Below are 25068 nucleotides of genomic sequence, written 5' to 3' on the forward strand. Positions count from 1 at the left end.
ACAGGCTTTATTTAATCAGTAGGGTTAGGCCCTTATGTGAGTAAATAGCAAGAGGTGAAAAGCTAATGGTGCTGCTCATAATGCATGTCATAATTCCTTTGAAAAAGGCACAGAAATCTGTACTGTTTGTTATTAAGCTACAAATTAAGGCACACTTGGAAAAAAATATATTTTCAACGAGGGGCTGGCTCTACCTTCCTGAACTCTTATGTTAGTCTTCAAATTAGTCCTTTCTTGCAATTGTTTCTGAGCATTTCCATGATCTGTGACCCTAGATTATTTCCTGTGTTGTTTCCCTCCTTTGTATTTCTATTTCTCTATCCCTGCTAGGTGTTTACAAGGATTCCTTTTAGACTATGTTCTTAAAAAGTAGTGAGGAACACTGCTCTCTGTGATTACAAGCTTAGCTTGAGCATCGGGGAACAATGAACAGGGATGAACAACCTGAGCACACTTTCTCCTGCTGTTGGCCTTGTTGGCATTTCTCCCATTACATGTTTCAGGAACCTCAGAGCTATTTATGAGAGCTAGAACTCTGGTATTTGAGCAATAAGTAGCAATTTAAATGTATGGTGGCAACAATGTCCCTTTGAGATTATCAGGGTGCTTTCAGGACTTAATGTCCTGAAACCAGATGTACAAATGTTCTGAGTAGGGTCGTCTTGTGATATTCCATCAGGATATGCTGTTCTGTGTTTATTGAGCTACATACAGTCCAACTCAGGTGGGACTCAGGTACTTCATACAAAGCGAAGACCTCTCAGCTCTACTATCACCTTTATTCTGAAAAAAATATAATGCGTGTTTTTTTCAAGGCACAGAATGTCATATGTACAAGAAAGAAAGTGGCAGAATCTTGCCATGTCAGTACTGCTTTTTTCTCTGCAGTAAGACAATAGCTCCTTATTTCAGAACCTCACCTCAAGATGTAAGGGATGACTACTTCATCCAGCTCATCAAAGAACAATTTACTTGTGAATGAAGGGAATCCATTTAAGGCAGGACAAGTAATCGAGTAGCATGCTGAACAAAAGGCACAAATCTTGGCCAGATGGCCAGAATTGTACATATTCTGTAAATACTAAAAATGGAGGCAGGCTGATCCAGGAGTGACATTGCAGATATCAATGTTATAGCAAATGGAAAATCATCAGTTATCTCTCTAGTTGGCGATCATTGTGACAACACTGGCATACTGTTTGTTCAGCTTTGCCTGCAAGCAAGCCAAGCAGAGCTTTACACTATTGTTAATTTGCTGCTGGCAGAGTTTACTTAGCATTTCTATCCATATTCTGCTAGGAAATGCTTTTCTCTTTTATGGCTGTCTTAAGTCACTGAGTTCACAGCTAGAATGTGCTTGTGGAGGTAGCTGTTGTCTTAACAATGAAATGTACTAGGCACAAAGTGAGAATCCACAAAACTAGGCTGAACTAGTTCTTCTGTCTTCTGTCTATCTCTTCAGATGACAGAAGCTGGAAAGGACCTGGCCCTACTTAAGAAAATTAATATCTGTGAAGCTTACCTAAATTTTACACAAGCTAATTGCCAAACTGAATTGGTCTGTGATTCTATATTATGTCTTATGTTCTACAATATGCCAGTAATTCTAGGACAGTATAATATTTTCAGACATTTTTAGGGGGACAACTTACAGTGAGGATTTCTCAGAAAAGCATAAAGATCTGAGAAGAACACTGGTGTAGCATTTAATGCTAAATGATTTGTGTGGCCTTTTAATTAGGTTCAATGAAGTTATAGTTAATTTACATACTGTATCTTATCTATTAAAGTTGTTTACTGTTGTTCAGTGTTTTTACTTTCCTTATAATTCAGGCTTTAATGTAACCTGTTACCTTTTTTTTTGAAGGCATGGAAATACTTTTCTTTCCATTAATGTTTTCTGAAATCTTAATTCATAGCAATGGCTTGGGTTGGAATGGACCCCAAGTTCCATCATCAAGTTCCAACCTCTCTGCCACATGCAGGGCCACCAATCTCCAGATCCGGTACTAGAACGGGTTGCCCACGGCCCCATCCAACCTGGTCTTGAATACCTCATTGGACAGAGCATCCACAGCCTCTCTGGGCAGCCTGTTAAACACTAAACTCTTCTTTTGTCTTTGAGATTGGGTTACTGATATACTAGAAAAGAAAGTCAAATCGAGGAGAAGGGTGAACACTGCAAATCGTTTGACTAATGATTTAGTTTGCCACATCAATTAAAATGCTAAATATTCATAGACCCGATTACTCAGTGATCTTCAAAGTAAGTGTGTACACTTAAAAATCAGCTACCCTACAGGTACTCTATATCATTTAAGCTACTTCCCTAGATATGCTAAATTTTTGCTAAAATTAGTGCAAGTATATCACAGATCCACAAGGCTTTTACAAGCAATTAATAGTGTTAAATGACTTGAGTATAAATAAGAGCCTTCTCTAAGGCTCTTCACTAAATCCTTCCGCTGATAGTTGAGTTCTGCTGTCTATTATATTAATGTAGAAACTGGCCCTGGGAATATTGGGTACCTATGAATAATTTGGAATAGATGTATTAGAAAAAAATTAGAGATGAGTTATGTTCAGAGAGGGGGCTAAATCCATTCGAGAAGTTGTTTGTTGCCAATTAATTACCTGCTGCTAATTAGAATAATAAATTTGAGCATAGTTGTAAGTCTTGGCAACAACTTTCACTGTAGGCTTATCTGGAAGCCTCACTAAATGTTATCATTAGGATCTGTGATAAATCTGTCATAATAGGTGAAAATGAATAAAAAGACTAAGAAGCCTCAAAAAACCCATAATTCTACGCAGCAGAAGTCTTTACACTTTATAAATGTGATGGCCCCTGGGAGTATTCATGTGAATTGATTAGCTCAGTCTTTCACATGCTGTTATAAAACACAAAACTTCTGTACTTATTGAAATTCAGTATAAAAAATGGAGGCATAATTCTTTTTTATGATAACACTTGCAATTTAAAAAAGTATGTATTTCTGCCAGTAAAACTGTAGTAGAGATGTCCAAGCTGGAAGCTGTAAATATGATCTAGTTATTATTTCTTCACTTTTGTACTTCTGTATTCATATCGCACCAATGTGAGAGACGGAGGATTGCTATCTAAAGGGTTGCTTGGTCTGTCCTAAGGATCACGTGATTCATTAGCCTACTACTTATTAAAAAAAAGAAGAAAAGAGCTGGTAACTCACAAAATGATGTACATATTAGAAACATAAGATGATAATGTTTTTCCCATGAGTCCTTTTCCATGATGAAATTGGAGTCAAAGCGTTATGTAGTGTAGAAATGCTCGTATGGAACAAGGTCTTAGCATCTGTTGAAGAAACGTACTCCCAGCATGTTGTTGCCCTAAGTTGGTTTCAGCCAGATGATTATGTCAGAATACAATCTTTAAACAGACATTTGGCAACACACTAGAATTCAGTGTATTTGAATTGCTAGTTACTGAAATTCAACTGAATGATCTTAAAAACTTCAGCTGTTTTACAACCTCAGTTAAAATAGGATGAAATTAAAAAAATGGTTTCTTTTGAATTTTTATTTTGTATTGAATTACTTCTGATTTTACATGAAATGCTGCTTTTTTTGGTGCGCAGTCTTCATAAATTGCTGTCTTGTCAGTATGCCAAGGCATACTAAATTAAAAAAATTAAACTAGTGGAGAGTTAACTTTATACACGAAGGTCTCTGCCAGTTAACTACCTAATGGATTTTAATGAAACAGATCTGGGCAAAATCACAGCATTAAGGTCTCTTATCCTTGAACCAATAATGCTCAGTGTGTTTGTTAACTGCCTGAACAATAGTTATAACAGCAAGATAACAACGCTTCCAGATGATGTGAAATTGATCAGGTTAATTCAAAATAACTGCAACCACGCAATCACTGAAGTACCTGTCAGTACTGAGTCACTGAAACAGTAAGATATCTGATTAAATTAATTGTTAATGAACATAGTTGGAAATGTGAGAAGGAGCCAGAAACTGAAGAACCGCCTTACATCACTGGGCAACTAACTCTAAACTATGTTATCACTTATATATCCATTTTGAAATAAAAGCAGTTAGGCTTCCTGGAAGATAAACATGAAATAGCTCTCTTCAAAGCACTTAAGTAAATAAAAGTAATTTAGGGAATTCTTGGAAAATGGAGATATACAGAAAATATAATCCAAATATATGTTTATATGATGCATCTGAATTTTGGATATGGTGCGCTCTTCCTGCATCTCATCTTGGAAGGCCATAGGAGAACTAGAAATGTTTTTAAGAAACATGGGGAAGGGTAATCAGATGATCAGAGGTGAGAGATCACTTTTGTATGCTGACAGATTGGATAAGCACAGTTTTGATGTCTTGAAAATGAGCTAAATCAAAGGAAATCAGTCACAGTGAATAAGCTAGTGAATTGTACAAATGCGGCCACGATGGAGCTCTCTTCAAAATCTCTTGCCATACAGGAACTGCAGAGCTTGTATTAATATCTCAAGGCAGTAAGTTTAAAATAAGCTATAAGAAATAGTTGTTCATACAAACCATAATCAAAATGTAAGCCATCGTCACTAGATGTTGTAAAGGCCAAAAGTTTAACCGAGTTCAAAAAGGGATTAATGGCAATCTTTTGTTTCATGAATTGTGAAAACATCCTGCACAGACGTGTATTTTGGCTTAGGAAGTTCATAAGCCACTAATTGACAGAAGATGGGAAGGAGGGGTTGCTCAGCTCCTCCAGTGCCTCTCTCAAATGTTCCTTATGCATCTGCTAATGGCTGTGTTGGGAGCAGGATAATGGGCTAGACAGGTTTTTAGTCTGTCCCATTATGGGTGTTTTTATTTTGTAGGTGTGGTAATTTATTTATTTTTTTTTTTCAGTAATGGGTGACAAGATGGAAATTATCAACTTGTTTTGAGACATCATTAAATGCTGTCTGGAATATGATTTTTAAAAGTTAATTAGGGATGATTCTACTTGGCTTTCCTTATTTTAATATGCAAAAGATAATCTGCAAATTCATGCCTTGAATGTTCAGAAGATTCTGTCTATTTAGATGTGAGATGTGAGAAGTGAATGAAAGTGAACTCATATTTCTTCACTTTACTGATCATGAGATTAGTTTAAAGCATAATGTAGCAGAAAAGTTGATGTAGTGAACAAGGGGGGTTTTCAGTGGTCCTTTGGTTCTGAGATAAGGTAAATGGTATTTCTGCCAGTGGAATTAAAGGATGTTAAATTTCAGATGACAAAGATTTGTATGTTACACAACTGTTCTTTGGTCAATTACTTTAGTAGGAACTGAGACAAATGAGAATTTCTTTCAAGTCTTTTGTGTACAATTTCATAATTTTTTTTTTTTTTGAGTGAAGATCTCTATTTGAGAATAGAGGAAATGAGCTATTTCTTGTTTTATCCAACTAACCTTGTATTTGAGTTTTTCTCCATGTGAATGTATAATATAAGAGTTTACTTGTACTTGCTAAACAGAGATTTAATCAATTATCATAGTGCACTTTGGAAATGAAAAATACATTACTCTGTCAAATGAGTTTATCCTTTACTGCACGCAAACTGTGCATGTCATTATAAATCATGATCTCAAACTTCTGGAGTTGTTATTTTTGTCTATTAGGAAACCTTGCTTCACATCCAAAAAAGCAATAAGGAGACTACACATAGTGAGAAGAAAGTGAGTCACAATCAATCATAAAATACAATTACACAGTCCTCAATGCTGAGTAAAATAAAGACCTTAAATAGCAGCAGCTTGAGAAGTTTAAAATTAAAAGAAGTTTCACTGTATTTGCTGAAAAGGGAAAACTGATCAATGAAACTGATCCTTTGTCTCTTGTCTGCTGTTGATTTATGTAAAATTATACTTGAGGTGAGCCTCCTGCATATGTTTATAATCAAAATTTGGTAATTTGTGCAGCATTATCTCTGTGGTCTGGAAGGGAATTCAACCAGTGCTGAGCTCAAGACTTGAAAGGTCCTTCCCCATCACTGTCTACATGTTGGCTAATGCAATCACAGAGTTTGCTCTAACAGGCAGGCTTTGGTGTAACAGCTCAGGACATTGGACTGGATGATCTTACAGCTCTTTTCCAACCTTGCTGATTCTATGTGTTAACAGCTGTGCTTCTGTCAGAGTGTGCAAGGGCTCAAAAGGCAGGCTCATTGCCATTGCGCCCTTGCTGGTCAAGGAGTTTCTTGCAGCCTCACTTGTTTATAGTTTGATCGTTGTAGTGCAAAAATGTGCTCTGGAAGTCAGATGTGCAAATTTTACAGAAACATGAGAGAAGGCGAAGTTATCATCAGAAAGAAGAATCCAGCTGAGGTTTATGGGGACTGTGATGTGGAAGAAATCGATATTGTTGACAGTACCATTAGTTGTCTTGGTTTGGCTGTCCCAGAGTGGATGTAAGGGCTTTGGAGAGATGTTGCAAGATTTTGCACTTGTCCTGTGCAGAGACTGACAGGCGAAGTGTAGTCCTATAAACAGCAAGCAAACACATAACTTTGTTACTTTGTCACATCAAATGCGAAGGACTGCAGGACTGTTTTCCCCCAAAACTGCAGCTTAAAATTCTGTTCAGTCATCCCCAATCTCTACTGATTTTTCTCTGATTTTTGTAGTAGTTCTGTAGAGCAAAAGTGATCAGAAACCCAGAACTTGTCACTGGAATAGAAAGGAAAGCGTGGTTCTCAATGAATACTACAAGCAAAATGTTTGTTCAGTCTGTTACCTTTTGACAATGAGTGGCAGCTTGGTGGTTAGATATAACAGTGTTTTATTGCTGATGGTTATTCCAAGATCTCTTTGCCTCATCTTGTTTTTCCTTCTTTCCCTGCCTCTTAGCATGCATTTAATGCAGGTGGACTCTGTTCAGCGGTGGATGGAAGATTTGAAGTTGATGACAGACTGTGAATGCATGTGTATTCTCCAGTCCAAACCGATCAGTGCTGAGAAGGATGAACAAAGTGAACTCATTCTTTCCTCACAGTATAACACAAGTGATAATTTACAGTTGCTATTAAAAAGAGCTTGGATAATAAGCACAGAGTTGACCAGGATTGCTCAGAAGTTGGAGAAGAACAGATGGCAAAGAGTCCACAGCATGACAGTAAGAGTCAATTGCCATGTACGTTCCATGATAAATGAATACAATGCATTTACCAGGAGTTCGTCGGAAGAAATGAATCAGGTAGGAATGCTTCATTTGATGTCTTTTATCTTTTGTTTTTGGTAATAATTGCAATTTTATACAATCTCATTTTTTATTATTATATAATTACTTTTCAGTTGTAAAACCATTTTGGAGTCAATGTAGATCTTATTTTATCATAGGCCTGATTGTCAAAGCTGGTCATGTTGACCAATTAGATCGTAAGAAATTTAGTTTTTGGTGAACACTGCGCTGAAATATCAGTGAGTTTCTTTGCATTTAAGATCTAGATGCTATGTTTTTATTAATCTTATTTTTATCTCTACTTGTTTTATTTAGAAGAGTAGAAAAAAAAAAAAACACAAAGAAATAGTGCTTATGTGACATAATAGATCTGGAGTTTTTTACCTGATTAACATGAGCAAGCATGTATTTTAAAGAGCAAACACATATGGATACTAAAAATCACCTTTTCCTTCTATCTGTCCAGATGGAAAACCTTTTAATAGACAAGTGTTCAGAATTTACATCATTTACAGAAAGGTAATTTAAATTTTTGGATTGAAATATTCCTTTTGCTGTTTTATTATGTTGTAGAGTTTGTGATGAGAAGTGCAAATCCACTACCATTCTCAAATGTTTGAACTAGGCCCCTGCAGCTCTGAAAGGCTTTCCGAATGTTAGCCCCAGTGGATGAAGTGAATTGCTTTTATCTAAACTGCATCTTAACGAAAGATGGGATCCGCTGTTGCACAAAGAGCCTGGCATAGATACGGAAGATCATTTTTCATAGCTTTTAGGTATCAAGGGAGAAAGTCTGATTCTAATGGTGTAGGTGACAAAACTTTCACAGAGTTTTCCTGTGGAAAGCCAAGATTTCAGCTTCTGCGGAAAACTTTCATATTGTTTCTTTATAGACATAGTCATAGTTGGCATTCCTCTGAGTATCCACATATTAGAAAACTAAACCCAAATAAATATGTACTCTTTTAATTTCATACGTAGGTTTAATTAGCGCCATGCACTCTAGAATGCTGAAAATACAAAATAAGAATTTCTGTGTAATCCTTCTCATGATATTTACCCTACCTTGTGTACATTATCCTGTTTCCTCCATTGCAATTCAGTTGGTCTTTCTCTACTTCAAATGCCACACCAGTCATTCTTCTCAGAGAATCATGAGGGGAAAAGATGGCTTGTAATGATCAGGAAGGAATACCCCTTGAGCACTAATGCTATTTGCCAAACTTGCACAACTCAAACTTTACTTTTTTATTCTACTATGGGACACGCTGATTTAACAAGATCCTGTAGTGATCCTCTCTCTCTTTTTCTGTTTGACAAAAACTTGTTAAATGAAAGACAGGTACTTCTGAAAAGGGAACATAATATGTAGGTGGAAACCCTGATCAACAAAACCATACCTTCCATTGCAGCAGCTTGATGAGGTGGAATAATTTTTGACAAATTAAAACAATGCATTTCTGTGCAGCAGTACCAGTTATTTTATTTGAATAATTCATCTGTATCTGAATGCACAAATGTATCATCTGTAGAATGTATGATGAATCTTTATCTTGTTTCACCAGTTGCACCAAGTATCACTGGTTACGGGATGGTTACACCAACTCTATAAAGCTGCTCTGTGTAATCATTCTTCACAGAGGGCTTTGTTTCACTTTTGAGTGTGTTGCTTAAATGATCTTTATTCATTTGGACAGATTCAGATTGTTCCCTTGTCCTGCTTTTATTAAACTATGATAAAGAAAGTAAAAGAAAATTATTGAGGACACTTCTTAGTATGTCCATCTCTGTTTCACAACCAGAGCTGCAGCTGAAATGCAGGCATCCTCGAGTGACTGTAACTATAAGCATAAGAGGAAAGTAGAGTTCTGCTGGTATAAACACAACATTTGCAGCAAAATTAGGTCTGCAGTGTATGAAGCAGATTGTCATCCCCAAAGTATTCATTATTGTCTATTGTTGTCCTTTGGTGTTATGCTTACTATGTGCAAACAAAGCTTTGATACTCTGGTGTAGAGCTCACCTGTAGCAATCATGATGATAAACAATTGGAGTCTATTGCATCTTGTTTTCCTTCATTGCTTCCCTCTCTCTTTTATTTTAGGTGCATACAAGTAGAAGATGAACAGATGCTGAAGTCTATGAAATCTAGTATTAATGAAACGCTCACTTCTGTTGCTCAGTATTTTGGCCAGTTGATAGAGCTGGTTTTAACACATGAGGTGCAGGTTAGTCTGCAGTATAAAAAGAAAAGTAATAATAATAATAAACATCTTCACCGATATGAAGTCTTGAAGGAGAATGTTGATTAAGAGAAGGGTGATATTTATATCTCTTTTCAGCAAATCGGTGATCAGTAATTCAAATATCTTGCAAAGAGATCTAAATGTGTTTTTTTCACCTGATTTGTTTCCTAAGCAGAATGATCTTGTGGATTACAGTGTTAATTACCATTCCTGATACATATCTTTTCAGTACAAGGAAGTCAATCTCTGGATAATGTTGTCTTAACAAGACCTTTGTACACATTTTTTCTCCCTGTACAGGCACTGCCTTTCTTTAGAAAGCTCAAAGTTTCTCCTGCTCTCAATAGTTCCTATTGAAAGCTAAAACTTCTAGAAGACATACATATAATATATATATTATTACAGCACACATTTTGCCTAGAGCATATCTTAGACTCTGGGAAGTTGTGATTAAAATAACAACCTTTGTACAGGCAGCATGTGACTATCAGTATTGTTTTTGCACCAAAACAGCAAATAACCCTTTGCATGGGCTTATCATAACCACCACTGGTTTTGGAATACTTCCCTCCTCCATAGTGTGAGGACTGATGAGAGCAAAACTTGTGTGTGTGTGTGTGTGTGTGTGTGAGTGTGTGTGTGTGCATAGAGCATTCCAGAAATACTGCTGTATCACTACAGGCATGATGTGTAGTTTCCAGTGGTGATTAAAAGTTGATAAAACACAGAGTAATCTGAGATTATAGATGCATTATACTTTGTCCATTAAACCATTCTTGAGGTAATAACTTGAAAGTCTAAGCAATCTATCTTATGCTAGTTTCTTTCTTGAGATCTCATTAACTATCCCTTTGCACCCTTTAATCTTGCTCAAAAAACCCCAACAAATGTAATTAAGCTCAATTAATTTTTCCATATTTCAGAAGTGATGTTATATTGAATTTTTTTTTATCCTATCAGGAGAATGAGAGGCTTGATGAAGAAGTAATTGTTAAACAGTATTTACTACTGTACTAAAACAAAATACTGAATGGTATTGGTTAAATTCTTTTGTACCTTGATGCTTTAAATTAGCAAATGTTGAATCATCTTCTGTAGTTGCTAGAAAGTGTCAAGAATATATTTTAGAATTATAACAAGCTACAAGGTAACAAGCTACTGACTAACGCACTTTGGCTAGAATTTGTAAGAATAACATGAAAGGTGGTGTATGAACTTTAGTGCACAAATAACTGCATGTTGCAATTTCAGTGAGTAGGCAGTCATTCTTCTGATGTTCTCTTGAATTTGAAGAGAAGTCCTATATTGCTAATAGTTCTGCCTCTGGATACTTTGATATTTGCTGACACATTAAATCCTAGTCCCTGTATGTTTTAAGAAAGCAGGATTAATTACTCTGCACTACCCCATAAGCATTTGCATTGCTGAGTTCTTGGAGAAGAGGTTGTTAATAAAAAAACATGAAAATAATATTTCTCAGAATCATCCAGCCAGGTTGTGCACCCAGTTCTGCCTTAAAGGTTCTGCCTTCTGTAGGTAGTTTGCCCTGGAGCAGACAAAGCATCTGAAGGAGAGGCCATGATTGTTGGTTACTAAAGAGCTTTCTTTTCAGATCAGTGTATAAGGAATTATTGATGAAAAGGATTAATATTAAAGTGTGAACTGATTATTTAAGGGAGACACTAAGAGTAGGAGAAAGCAACTTTTAAAGGGAAGATAACTGAATTTTCTGTCAGTAACAGTGTAAAATATAATAAGGGATATTTCTTTCCAAGCCACATTAAATACATAAACAGTTGCCTTCCTCCTTCTAATAAATACAGTTAGTTCTTTTTCTTGTGATTGCATGAGCTTTCAAGGAATAAAATTAAGCTTTGTATTTTCTAACAGCTATGTTTACCTGTGCAACTGCAATGGCACAAATGAAGATGTAAGATAACTACTTACAAATATAAACATATTTTACCTACTTCATGTATTTGAGAAACAAATGCATGAAATACATTTCTCCTAATAATTCTTGTTATTAGTCAGTATCACCTTTCAGTTTTATGCCTAAACTGACAATAATGATGATCCTAGAGACAGAAAGTTATATTAGAAACAGTATAGCAATATTACATATGAATAATGTAGAATATTTACACGACCTGTGATACAGTTTCTGCATGGAGGCTGTTTCCTTCTTAAGTTTGTAGTTCAATTCTAGGTCAAATACAAGAATAATTTACTAAATAACTTGAGCTCTTTTTTTAACGTTTTCAAACACATTCCTCTTTTCTATTCATGCTTAATTTTACCTGTTGCTATTCTTAGTTATGTCTATTCAAATGTGATATTGAATGTGTTATAATATTACTGTTTTGACTCTTGCCCTTGTTTTTATTTTTGCTTGGGCTGGGTGAGAAGAAAAAATATCAAATAGAGTAAATGGGCTTGACTTCCCACTGTATTTCATCTTAAATACAATAGTAGTGTTTATAACTGGAAGTAACTGGTTTTTAATTACCTTATGTCATACAGAACCTGCTGAGACAAATAGAATCGTCGGATAGTGTGTACATCACTGAGTCAGCAATTAACAGCTTATTCAGCCTCACCCAGGAAGGTACTCATCTGTGCCGTATCATAGCTAAGGTAAGGGGGTAAATACACAGATTAATTCAAAGTAAAATTAGTAATCTGAGTAGCTTATTTTACTATTCACCCTAGTGGTGGTGAGTTTTCAAAAGTAGAGTAGTACAACATGAAATCCTGTGTCTTAGGAGATGTGATGTAAATTGATGAATGCCAGAAACTTACTCTAAGGAACTTTTTCCTTTTGTTGCTTTCAAAATAAATTGAAGGTGTGAAAGAGAAAAGGAAGTAGACAAGAAGACTCGTGTCAGTTGATGTCTCTTCATGGTGTAGCTATTTCACAGCATTCAGTTGGCTATTCTCTTGTTTCAATTAGTGTCATTTTTTAAAGTTCCTCCTGCCAGTTACTTCTATATAGGGCCCTGACTATGTTGTCTTGATAGCATCCTCTCAACTGGAAGGCTGCTGTTATTTTATTCTGCCTATGTTCCTCCTATCCTCTCCCAAAATTCCTGCTTTATAATGTGCTCTTATAACATAAATAGCATAATTTAATTAATTACCCCAAATGAAGTGAAATGGAAGGAAATTCTCAATAGTTTCAAGTGCCCAATTAATGTTGATGATTCTTTACATTACAGGTGAGCAATTCGGACAAAAGTTGTATGGGGAAACAAAGGAATAGAAACCTGTAGATGTGTTTTCTGTCTTTCTGATACAGCTTTCTTGAGCCTTTCAGATGTTATTGCTACAGTGTGCTACACTTGAAGTCAAATTTTGCTCTGGACTGAAATTTTCAGTTGTCAATTTGAGTTCAAAAAAAACTTGCATCCCGAAATTAATTTAATCTGTTGAAACTAAACTTAAAAACATAAATATTAGAGGAATACGTACTGAAAAGGTAGTACCCAAGGAGAAGTACCTTCTTAAAAGCAGCCCAATGCTTTTGCGTGAAAAACCTTTATTTTAGCATTTCAGCACCTTATCTTGATTATGGATTTGTAAATACCAAAATACAGGAGTTATAGTGCCAAGGACAGGGCGGAAAGAAAGCCAGCTGCCCTGACTTCTGTCTCACCTTTATGTTTAAGCTCTAAGTATCTGTCATAGGTAGTTTGTTGGCATTTCTCTCCAAAGGTTGTTCTTCATTAAAGTTCAAGGCCTCTACAGGCAACTGGAGTAGGATAAGCTCCAGCTGGCTTCTGGGTATTGATTCAACTGCAGTTGTCTGTATCATCAGGTATACTGCTGCTCAGCACCTTGGGTATCTTTTTAGTGTCTCAGCAGATGGTAGTTCTAAGTATCAGCCATGTAAGTAGAGAAACTTTGCAATTGATTATGTATATAGCTACTGAGTACACAGAGAAACAGAAAAACTCTTCAGCTATTTGTACTGAGGATGATAGAGATATTATTAAAGATGTAATTTTAGAAATACTTTGCATCCATTATTTACCTTTTGCAGAAGGATATCATCACAGCATAGGTACTTCATGCAGTGTGTTCTCATTTACTGATGAACTGATGAATTTGCTGATAACATTGGATTTAAACCCATTGCTCTGCTGAGATTCATAATTCTATCAATCCCTGCAAAGTCTATACCTTTGATACTTGGATTTTGAAAAAGCGAGAAAGGAAAGGCATTTTGTGAGGTCAAGCATAGAATAATCTCATCTTCAGTGTACATAGAGGGAAATATCTTTTCCCGAATTTCTCAAGCTTCTGTTTGTAGAGAGAACATGCCAACCTCTTGTCCTGCTCAGAGATGAAATTGAATAGCACTATCTAATTAGTTTTATCTCTATCTATATTTATAGATGTTTGCATCGCAAAAGGTGCCACTGAAGGCTCTGAATGAAGCAGAATCAAATGTGTAGTGGATTCTGGCAACAGCACGAGGGGTTTAATTTTTTCTGAATTGGTATTTGAGCTCCACTCAGTGGTATCCAAAACAATTTTAAAATGTTGAATATTGAGGAAGTGCAGGACTAACAAATTGAGGAAAATTGTCTTGTGCTTTTTGTCATTGTGAGAATTCCACAGACAGTTCCATTAGCAGAAGTGAAGTCTGACCTTCAATAAAACCACTAAATTAATTTATTACTAATATTACATGGGTGTGTCACAGGATGCACTAAATGATCTCCAAGTGAGGAAATGCATGCTCTTATGCAAAGAACCCTGTGTGGTGTTTGGTTGCCAAACTACAGTGGTGATTGTATCGCTTGTCATGCACATCTGTTTCCTCTATGCACTGAAATGTAATTGTCCAGACTCACCTTCATCTTCTGTGTTGCATCAGTTACCTGCATCACTAAGCATGGGGGCAGAGGAAATGTGATGGACGAGAATTTTGTATTCCATCACTCAAATAGGTTGCTATGACAGGAAAAGTGCAAGGTGATTTAAACAAAACAAAACAATAATCTGGCACTGCACCAGCTCATTACAAGGGCAAGAATGGATTCAGTTTTTGCAAAGATCTCAAAACTTCTTGTGGACACAGAAGTTCCTTTGAGAACACTCTTACTGTTGAAAAAACTGGACAGAGAAGTGGAATAATTCAGAGAAATATGTGAAATGCATTTAGTGTTTTTTGTGTTAAGCTATCAATTATAGCTCTGTGATACATCAAAATTTTGAGTATAAAATCAAGAATGACATAAATTTTGGAAAGCTGCCTGAAATTGATCTATTGTTTTCATTTTGGTAAGGTTTTCAATCACCACACTCTCTTCCTTACTTTCCCTTGCTAATACTGTTATCAAAATCAAAGTCTTTGAAAGGCAAAAATCCTCTTCTACGAAGCCACCTACGATTTTATTTCATTTGGAAATTGTTTTGAGTGTTGAGGTTAAAGTTAAAATGAGTTCAATATTTTTTTTCTTTTTAGAAATGTAACTGTAATGTTCTGTGAAGGTCATGTTGCTGTATCACCCATTGCTGCTCAGTGTTCTCCACATGAAATGTAAAGACTGAGATCGCTAACATAAACGAGTAGCAGTAAGCACAGGATAAGAAATGGAGAAATCTTAAAATTAAATAATAATAGTGATCATAACAATCCTTGAATTTTGAGCTAATATAGAAATAAATGCTATGCTGAGGATTTTGAATTAGATGCCACATTCATCTACTGTCAGTGCTGAAGGGGCAAGAAAGGAAACTCCACCAGTGAGCTTAAAAGCAAAAAGAGAAAGTGAGGACAGGAAGAGTCAGGTGCAGAATCTGTTGCAAAAGCTCATTTCAGTCAAGTTTTTGTCAGTGGATCGGTTTCTTACCTTTGGATCTGAATGTTGCTAATATCCTCTTCATCTGTCATATCTCAAGTACATGACATGTACTTAGGCATAAAATAGCATGACTTAATTATATCATTGTCTGTGGCTGCATCCTTTACAGAAGTGTATTCACAATCTTTTTCATACTTATAGTCTATCAAATCTTTCTTATAAAACCCACAAATTAGTATCTTTGTTGTTGAACCTCTACCATCATGTTCCAAGATCACAAGGAGTATTTAAAAAACAAAAATTAAATGCTTTGAGTGAATTTGAGCACCTGTCAAAAACTCTAGCATTGCTTAAGTAGACTGTCTCTAAATTGATTCAGGATTGTGACAAGCAGAAGAATCCATAGCAATCAGTTCCAAAATTAAAATTAATACATAGTGGGACATCAAGTAACACAGAAAATGTTTTAAAAGAAATTCTCTTCACTGAACTCCTTGTGCAGTGTGGCTTTTTATTCTCATGACATCCTTTATCACGTACTTGTGATTGTATTTCAGGTGATTTCTTTTTTATCTAGTGTTAGCCCTTCTGAATATCAATCTCAGGGAATTCTCTAGGAAACTGAATTCCTGCTAATCCAGTATAGGAGAAAAGCAGATCATCAAGCAGTAAAGCAAGTTGCCCTATCATTGCAGAGTATGTGAAGCCTGTCCCAAATGAAACCTGAATTACAGCAAGAGCAATGCATCTTGTGGTGTTCTTGAGGTTCCAGTTATCGACCAAAAGTCTACAAGAGGATAAATAGAAAGATGAAAGCATGGTTACATATATCAGGAGCTTTAGCAAAGGTGTAGAGCTGGCTGATTTCCAAAGCAAGAGAAATTTTGTGCTGCTAGGATTCTTTGAGTGGTAAATAAGTATAAAGTACAAGAATAAATGTGACCAAATTATACTTAGCCCTGTGAGATGGAGTAACTCAGTTATTGTGCCATCATCAGAGAGACAGATTCAGAAAAAGGTGAACTACTTCTGGAGAATGCTGAGATACCAGTAAAGCTTTGGGCACCTGAGTGCTTTTGACAAGCCATAGAATCAGGCTCACTATTTCCTACTCGCTCTATATTTCACTTACAGCTCTCGAGATTCATTACTTATGGTCAACATTTTACAACTTGGTAATGGTATACGGTGCACATAATAAACAATTTGGATCTTCTCCCAACAAACACAGTGATAAATCACTTCCTGTCCCTCAGAGACAAGAGCAAGGCACCCATTTGTCAAAGAAAGCTTGAAGCCAACGTGCAGTTGTCATTTATGTCATTCACAAAGTTCTGCTTATTATAATCAAATTAGAGAACCAGATTTCTCTGATCCCACAGAACTGTGAGTACTTTGATACTGACAATAGGAACAAAGAAATCCCAGTTACCTCAGATCTGAGGACAGCACTGTACTCTCCCATTTCTGTGCTTATTAATAGATACTTCAATTACTACAAGGGGGAAATACCAATATCCTTTTATGGATGGAAGAATCACTGTAAGAATTTTTCTTGTTAGTGTTCTGCCTTTTATTTTAAAGGCTGTGAAATGTCTTTGTGCAGTAAGCTGAATATAGCCACCGTAGATATAAAATAACTCAAAGATATATGTGCACTTCTTACAATTCCACAAATAAATTTTACTCTGAAGAAACCTTGTTAAGCCCTCTCTTTTCACTGATTTCATTGAAATGGCACAAATGTCTGTAAAGATACTATAAAAAATTTGAATCCCGAAATTATGTTGAGATGTTAATTTTTGTCTAATTTAATTTTAAGACAGTATCTATTTTTTGCCTGGCTGAATGGACACATTATCTTACTCTATTATTCTCTGCTAAATTCCAGCAGAACTAGCACAAAAATGTGAAAGAATTCTGAATTGTATTCTGGGCATTTTTTGTTAGAATAACCTGTTGAGATTTCAAATACTGTAACTGGAGGAAGAGAAGAAGATGATAAGTAAATCTGAAAGATATTTTTTGAGAGGCTACATAAGTAGGCTTAGTCTGAACAATCTACACTAAACTTAGTCCATCATTCCAATTAATTTTAACTCATACCTGTAGTATCAGTACTTACTTTAGACCAAGGTTTTTCATTTGTGAATAACGTTTAAAATTCTTTCTTCACTGTGTGGCTACTTTTACATGGAAAAAAAAATAAATAAATTAAAGCTTCTGTAGTTTGCCTGGCAAGCATAACGTTTAGAAACAACACAATCCAAGAAAAACCTGAAGTGCATATATTGTTTGTATCTGTACCTTTCCATTTATTATGTAACTTTTGCTACTATTTATGTTTATGCACTTTGCTGGTAATGATGAAGGGCAGCTACTAGAGGGATTTTTATATACTCAATTATTTTTCGTTATGTGCCATATCTGAAGAAAAATGCGTAGGAATGCAAATTTTATGTGCTAGAAGAGGAATTGTATCATTGTAGAATTTGTCACCTTTGACATTTTCGATAGCTCTTCAACCTGTGACCTTCTCTTTCATATTTTATTAATGTAAAATTATGGTATGGATATCAGAAACATAGAGGAATGTGAAATATTTGCTAACAAATCTGTTTTTAATTGATAGCATGTAGTTGAACTATCAATTAAATATCACTCCAGTTGCAGCCTATTGATATTCTTTGTCATTTTCATACGGATGTCAAGTTTAATTTAATTTGCTCTTATTGGTAAAAGTCGACTGCTTAAGCACACCTCCTACTGAGGCTGTATTACTTTTCATCACTTTCTGTATAAGCGTTAATCAACTTGAGTTCTCTGTGCAAGTTTAACATCTTTGTTGTTTTGATGATAGCTAATTTGGATATATTAATAAAGGACTCTGCCCTTCCCTCTGTCCCAATCTCAATCATGTTGTAGAAAAAAGTTTAGTGCTATTTTTCTGATTTCTGCTTTTCATCTGCAGGAAGGAGGTGTCGTTGCTCTCTTTAAGATCTGCCGCCAGGATTATTTCAGGTGCCTTTATCCCCAGACACTGAGAACATTGGCATCCATTTGTTGTGTTGAGGAAGGGATGCACCAGCTGGAAAAGGTAGGCATTTCTGTGCTTTTTATTGACTGCATCATAAAAAGAGAAATCCCATGTTTAATCTCTTCTAGAAACCGATAACTTTATGGCATTTGATACTGTGTTCTGTTGAATGCTTCCTTTTTCAGTGCTGAACACATCTTCAATCTTTACAAAATTAGTCCTAACAAAAAACATCCTGTTAGTTATTTACACAAGTAAGCTTCCTAAGTGGGGATAATTTTCGTTAAGCAGCCAAATACGTTAGTGACTACGTCAAAAAAAAAAAAAAAAAAAAAAAAAAAAAGATAATTTCTGGACTCTTTAAAGCACATATTTAGAAACTCTAATACTTCAAATAACCTTAGAACGTAGAAAGCTTTATACCTCTTTAAATCTTTCTCCTGACACTTATGTAGGACATGTACTTGAGGTAGCCTGTGAGAGTTGTAATTGCAGAGAAAGAAGCGCAACAGATATAGCAGCCAACCGGTAAAAAGTGTCTGCTAATCAGTAACAAGTTTTCTAAAAGCCAATTTTAAGATAGAAAATATCAAAACAGTATGCACAATCAACTGTTTAGGCTTCATTCCTTTTTCACCCTTGCTATATACTGCTGTTTTGGAAAATGAACACTTCTCCTAGTCGCTAAATCATGATCTCATCCTTTTGTATTTCATAAAACAGTCATCTTCCAGAGCTGAATAATGGCCTCTTCAAGTTAATGATAAATGATTTCACTGCCGCTTTACATTGACGTATCTTGTAATTTACTGCCACAGAATTCAAGCAAACTATGACAGAATATCTGCTGCAAAAATGAAGTCTCTGAGCTTACAGTAAATGAAGATGACTTACCTTTATTTTTTTTTTTTTTTTTGACATAATGCTAGTTCAGATTGACACCAAATTCAGTCTAAAAGGATCTCTCATTATGTTGATAAGAATAGCAGAATTTATAAAGTTAGAGATAGAAAGAACTGATTAAGCTCACCTGGTCCAGTAACATTTAACAGATTTTTAATAGAACTTCTTAACGTTGATTTCAGTAGCTCATTTTCTTCTGACCCTTCATCTTCCAAAATCACACCTTGGTGAAAATGTAGAATTAATGTCTAGCCCTTCTTTTCTGAACAGGAGAAGGTTTATAACTGAACTGTTTGGGTAATCACTTTGTCAACTTTTTTGCCTAAAATTGTATCACTGAGGATCTATGTGTTATGTGGGTCCAGTACATTTTTGGATTTCTCAGGAGGAGAATAGGATATTTCACCAAAAGAAACAAAGATCTTTTCTTTGAAAGAGGTTAATGTCTCTCTGAGTACTGGATGTTGAACGTGAAAGGCCAGTACAGTGCTATTTCATATGTAAAAATATTTCAGCTGGTGATAGCCCAGCTTTGCGATTGTAGAGATGAAGGAAGGATAATACGTGAGAAACTTTTACCACCATGTAACCACCGTTCATTTACATCTATCTGAAAGTAAAACAGTGTTGGTCACCTGGGAATTAATGGAAGGTGCACTAGATCAGAAGACCAATATTTTGATGTGAACACCACACTCATTTTTAATATTGTTGTCTTTGAGTAAGGATGATTTATTTTTCCTTTTAAAATTTGAAATACTCTTGCAAAGACATAAAGGAGGGTTAATAATAATAAACATTCCTGAAATTACCACTGAACTTCTATCTGGCAGAAAGAGCTGTTTCTGTTACCCAGGGTTGCACCAGGGAAAGCACCAGGGTTGGTTGTGAAGCATTTAATTTGCTCTTACGTGAATATCGTTATGATTAACCGTTACAGAAATCATCTACTATTTTGCCTATTTTAAGCAGGTACACTTTCCCCAACTTTTATTTTTCTTTCCAGTCATGCATCTTTAAAGATGTATATCTGCACTCTGTTCTCTTAAAGCACACTTGAAAAATTTTTTATTACTTTTACATAATCTTGATAAACAGTTACCACGGCCACATTGCTGTTGCAATGATTAGCTTTACTCTTTCAGGTGAATCTAGTTGGCTATACTTACAATAATAAAAAATCTGTTGCTTGGAGTGCCAATTTATTATAGTTATTTAACTTGCAAGTGCTTTCCTGATTTTTAAAAATATGCTGTTACTTTGTGGTACATGTAGGTTCTGGGTTCCAGGAACTCAACAGTATCAAATTAAGCTTTTAATGTAGAAAGAGAGTGAAGAAGTTACCTCATTTTAGCTGACGTTTGCATGTAAATAAATCGAGCTCTGTGTAACCTGTGCTTCACAAGTGGGTAGTTAGTGCTTCAAGCTGCTTATGGATTTCCACTTGTTCAGTCCACTTTATCTTCATAATCCACTGTGACACCAGTGGACCCATTCAGAGGAGTAGAGAGGTCCTGGAAAAGTGTTCACAGTTTCCATCCTTTGTATTATTCCTGTAGCTGCTTATCCCTGTACCCAAGAGAGCTTTGTCATTCATCTTGTGGCCCTTGAGCATGCAAACTTGTTAGGAGAAAGCCCTAAAAGTATGATTATTTTTAGTCTAGGCATTCTGTAATTTAAGCAAAGAGGTAGCACATAGTACAGATAGATGCTTCAGGCAGATGAACTGCAGATAATGATAATATATACTATTGATAACCCTACATTAATAAATAATACAGAAAACTTCTAAAAACAAAATAACAGAGAGGAATTTGAGTGAGGTGAGTAAAAGCAGAAACTGACGAACAGCTTTACTTTTATACATGCAGACCTATTTGCGTATACAGCATCAGGGATCTTTCAGACAAAAATAGAATTATTTAGTGGGAGATCTGACAAATGTCTCTAATATGAAGTAGCCTTGTGTGTAAAAAGGGTTTCTATTTGAATACAAGCCTACAGCTCAGCACATCATTTGCCCACAGCAGTTCTTCAGCCCTTTCACTTTCCAAGGGTGCACTGAGTTTCTGTTTTGCAGTGCTTTCTCAATAAGTCTTGCGTGTGTGTACTGACATGCAGTCTTATTAAAGCCTGATGTCTGTGGTAGCTTCTATGCTTCACCTCTGTCCACACAGTGCTTCTAGCTGACTGGTGTTAGAAGGCATGGCTTTCTAATTTTTGCCCTGTGATGGAGTTCAGTTGTATGATTTTTACTAACTTTCCTGCTGCAATAAAGGAACCGCAGAGACACTTCAGAAATAAATATCAGACAGAGCAATGTACTGCCATTTTTATTCACGTGAAACATTATTTTGTTAAAAACCTGCAACTCAGCTGAGACTTAGATCAAGGCCCGACTGCCACCAAAGAAATGATTTGTGCAAACATTAAGCAGCTGTCTAAATATCAACATTGTGCAGTATGTATTTACTTGCAGAAACTAGTTCAATAACTAGTAACAATTGTTACAATAATAAAACCTTCTTTTTTAATAAATGACATGGCAGAAAGATTGCCTAAATCTAAGTTATAAATTCTTTTGAATCCTTCATTTCAAGCGCATTGAATCAAATGACTTATCTCCAGAAAAAAAAATCTAAAGAAAGGGGAAGTTTAAAATTTTTGTGGCTCAGAAACTAAACATTTCTTGAATATTTCTTAAAGAGAAATTGTCTAAAAATTGTCTATTGTTTGATGTGGATGCAGCTTGCTTTTTAAGAACCATGATCTTACAGTAAATAATTTCCGCCTGTCCATCATGACAAACAAGTTTTTTCTCAGTGAGCTCTTATTGGGAGTTAAGTGAAATGTTTATTACAGAACTTGCAGATAAAACTTGTTCATGACAAGAGGATTGAACATGGGCTGATGCAATGAGTTTGAAATGGAGTTGCTCTGGTTTTGACAGAAGTTAACATCTGAAACTGAAAACTCAGGGTGGTTAGAGATGAATAAAGGAGTATGTATTACTTCTCAGCTGCTAGAATCACTGAGGTTTGTGTAGCCATAGGCTGAGATAGAAGCAAGAGTCATGGAAAGCATCTGGATTATGAAAGCATAAGTAATTTGGGTAGGACAGTACAATAACAGCTTAAAGATTAGCACTGTGTTAATTTCTTTTTTTTTTTTTCTGATTAATGTATATGTATAAAAAAAATCTATGATCTCTTTTGGTGTTTTCATAGCTTGTTAGTTTCTGGACAAGGAATTTGATGGTCCCATAAAATGACAGAGATTACATAGACACTGTATTTTCAAATAAGCTGAACTCAGGAGCTTAAAAGATCAAGGTGTCTTTTATTATTTTAGGGAAAAAAATCAAGAAAATAAAAATTTAAGAATGCATTTTTAATCCACAGCATATCTTATTTCACACTGCCTTATCTCCTCTAGGAGACAGGACAAGGTGGGGCATGAAAAGAAAAATTAAGGACTCCTAGAAATCGTTTGAAGAGGAGAGGCTGAGGGGCCCTTCTCTTGTTTCTCTCCCACAAAAACATAACGTAGAAGGTTATACTCCTTTCTCAGTTTCTCAAGGCTCACATTGACAAGTGCAATCTCAGCACTTCTGTGAAGAGATGATCATTCTTGTTTGTTCTCCAGGGTGGAGATTTTTTTTTGCCGGAAAAATGTTGGTCTTCCTGGATGGGATGAGACTTTCTGCATGCTTAAAACCACAACACTGGCTTACATGCTAAGAGCATGTGAAATGATTTAGATGAAAAGATTTCAAGGATGCATTCCTCTTTCATCTCTTTGGCTGAAAAGTCATCTCTTCTGTTTTGAAGGACGCATTTTTTTGTATCCAACAGCATTGTTTTCGCTCATTTTCCTTGGCCATTTGTAGACTGGCTTTGGAGCTGTGCTTGTGAAATAGCAAACGAAAGCCAGGAATGGATAAAGAGTTCTCTTCTGATTCTTTATGGAGGAGCATAACTTTTAAAGACTAATACAAGCAACTTCTGACACATGGTACAGAGCATGGAGACACTTCATGTTAGCAATAAAGCTGGGAACTGTCTTACTGTTATTGCTGGGCAATTGTGCAGGTGTAGGCTGTAGGAGAATCAGGAGCTACACTGAGGAAGAAGTACGTCAGCCTTAAGGAACAGAGTAGGAAACAACATTTTCAGAAGTTGCTTTTCACATAGATATGCCTGGTTATCAAAAAGGCTATTTCAGTATCTGAGTTCGTGGCACAATTAGATAATGTGAAGTTCTAGGCTTGCAGTTCCTTAATTTACTGGACACTTCTCAGTAAAGCTGTTTAATTAATTGGCAGTGAAAAATGTGCTGGGTTTGGCAAATTACATTTCTGTCAAAGCCCCTGCAAGATTCATTAAATCATATCTGGAAGTGCAGGAACTGCCCTTTCTCACTGCTGGTTTCGTATATATTAGGTGGTGTTTGCAAGAGTAGCAAGTCTTAGGTCTTTACAGAATCTGACCATTCCTGAAAAAACTGATGGCAGCCTCTTGCACTTCTAGGGCAAAGTATTCTGGAAGTCGTGGAAAGGACAAGTTTCTGTATATTGAAAAAACAGTGTGAAAATATGATGATCAAGAATACTTGCAGATTTCACTGCAGTACCTTTTTATTCTGTTAAAAACCTGCCAAACATGCAGCAAATTGAAATTTGTTTACTTTATGGTAATACCCATTTTCTCAGGAAGGGAGAAAATCAGAAAAGCAAGGTGGCTTTTTTCTTCTGACAGACTAATTCAAGAGATGTGGAATTGAATCATGACAGACATGTTAGTGCAGGATTATGGGCAATGGCAGATCTCTCTAGGAAAAAAAAAATACACAAAATGCTTTGGCTGAGGTCACTGCCATTATTCCAATTCTGTTAAAATGGCAAATTAAATTATAGTAGTTGTACTGTTGTAGCCTCGATGGTCTAAGGGGATCTGTATCTGTTGTTCAAATAAAAGATATTACCTCTTCTTACAAACCTTGCCTCACTTTAATCATGTTATAGGTTTCAGAAGAGGGAGAAAGGAGCCAGCAAGCATACCATGGGAGATAAACATTTTGATAATACTACTAAAGACAGGCAGCGTGAGACTTAGCTATGGAGTTGGTGAATAGATGTTGTTTAGAGGATAGATTCTGTTCATTGGTAAATCATCATTTAGATATCAGTTGTGGTGTAAGCGTTTACACGTGTACTTAGCCTTCGCATGTAATTTCACTGAAAGGAAGAAGACCACTATCTGTTTAAAATATCAAGAGTTACACATCTGCAAGTGTGTTCAGAGTTCAATAAATCTTGCAGAATAAATATTCCTTTGTTATGCTAAGGAGCATAGTAAGACTTTGAGTCAGTTCAAACAGGTGCAAGAGCATTTTGAGACACCTCTGCCTTTTCAATAGAGATGCAACTGACAGACTGTATATATATATATATATATAATATACATATAGGCTTTATATACAAAGCCATTTATAAATTAAAAAAAATAAACTGGCAGGATGTCTTCTAACCCAAGAATGAATATTTTAAGGAATTATTATTATTATTATTATTATTATTTTGGCTTTCATAAGAATCCTCACCCCCAAAATTATGTTTTTTTTTTTTTTACCTTTTTCTCCTAGTGGAATATTTCTTAAGCACTGATGTATGATAACGCGTCCACATGCAAAAATTTCATTGTAGTCAAGCAGCTCTATTAGATTCTGCTTTTGTGGTGTCTTTTGTAAGACTTGGTAGGGAGAAGGCATTTTAGTGATATTCAAGTACTGACAGTGCTGGTTTCAGAACAAATGTGATGTCCTGTCTTGTCCCTGTTCCAGAGTAGCGCTCATGCAGAGTGTG

At 35.8% G+C, this 25068-nt stretch overlaps 1 protein-coding gene across 1 annotated transcript in view; it reads left to right on the top strand.

Annotated features, from left to right (window-relative positions):
* INSC (INSC spindle orientation adaptor protein) overlaps positions 1-25068 on the top strand; it is a 120016-nt gene that overhangs the window by 54484 nt on the left and 40464 nt on the right. Inside the window, 5 exon segments of the mRNA XM_048949301.1 lie at positions 6876-7221; positions 7673-7725; positions 9311-9434; positions 11976-12089; positions 18237-18362. Coding sequence (XP_048805258.1) covers positions 6876-7221; positions 7673-7725; positions 9311-9434; positions 11976-12089; positions 18237-18362 — 763 coding nt within the window.

The sequence above is a fragment of the Lagopus muta genome, chromosome 6, assembly GCF_023343835.1.
Source record: "Lagopus muta isolate bLagMut1 chromosome 6, bLagMut1 primary, whole genome shotgun sequence".
In the NCBI taxonomy this organism is placed as follows: Eukaryota; Metazoa; Chordata; class Aves; order Galliformes; family Phasianidae; genus Lagopus; species Lagopus muta.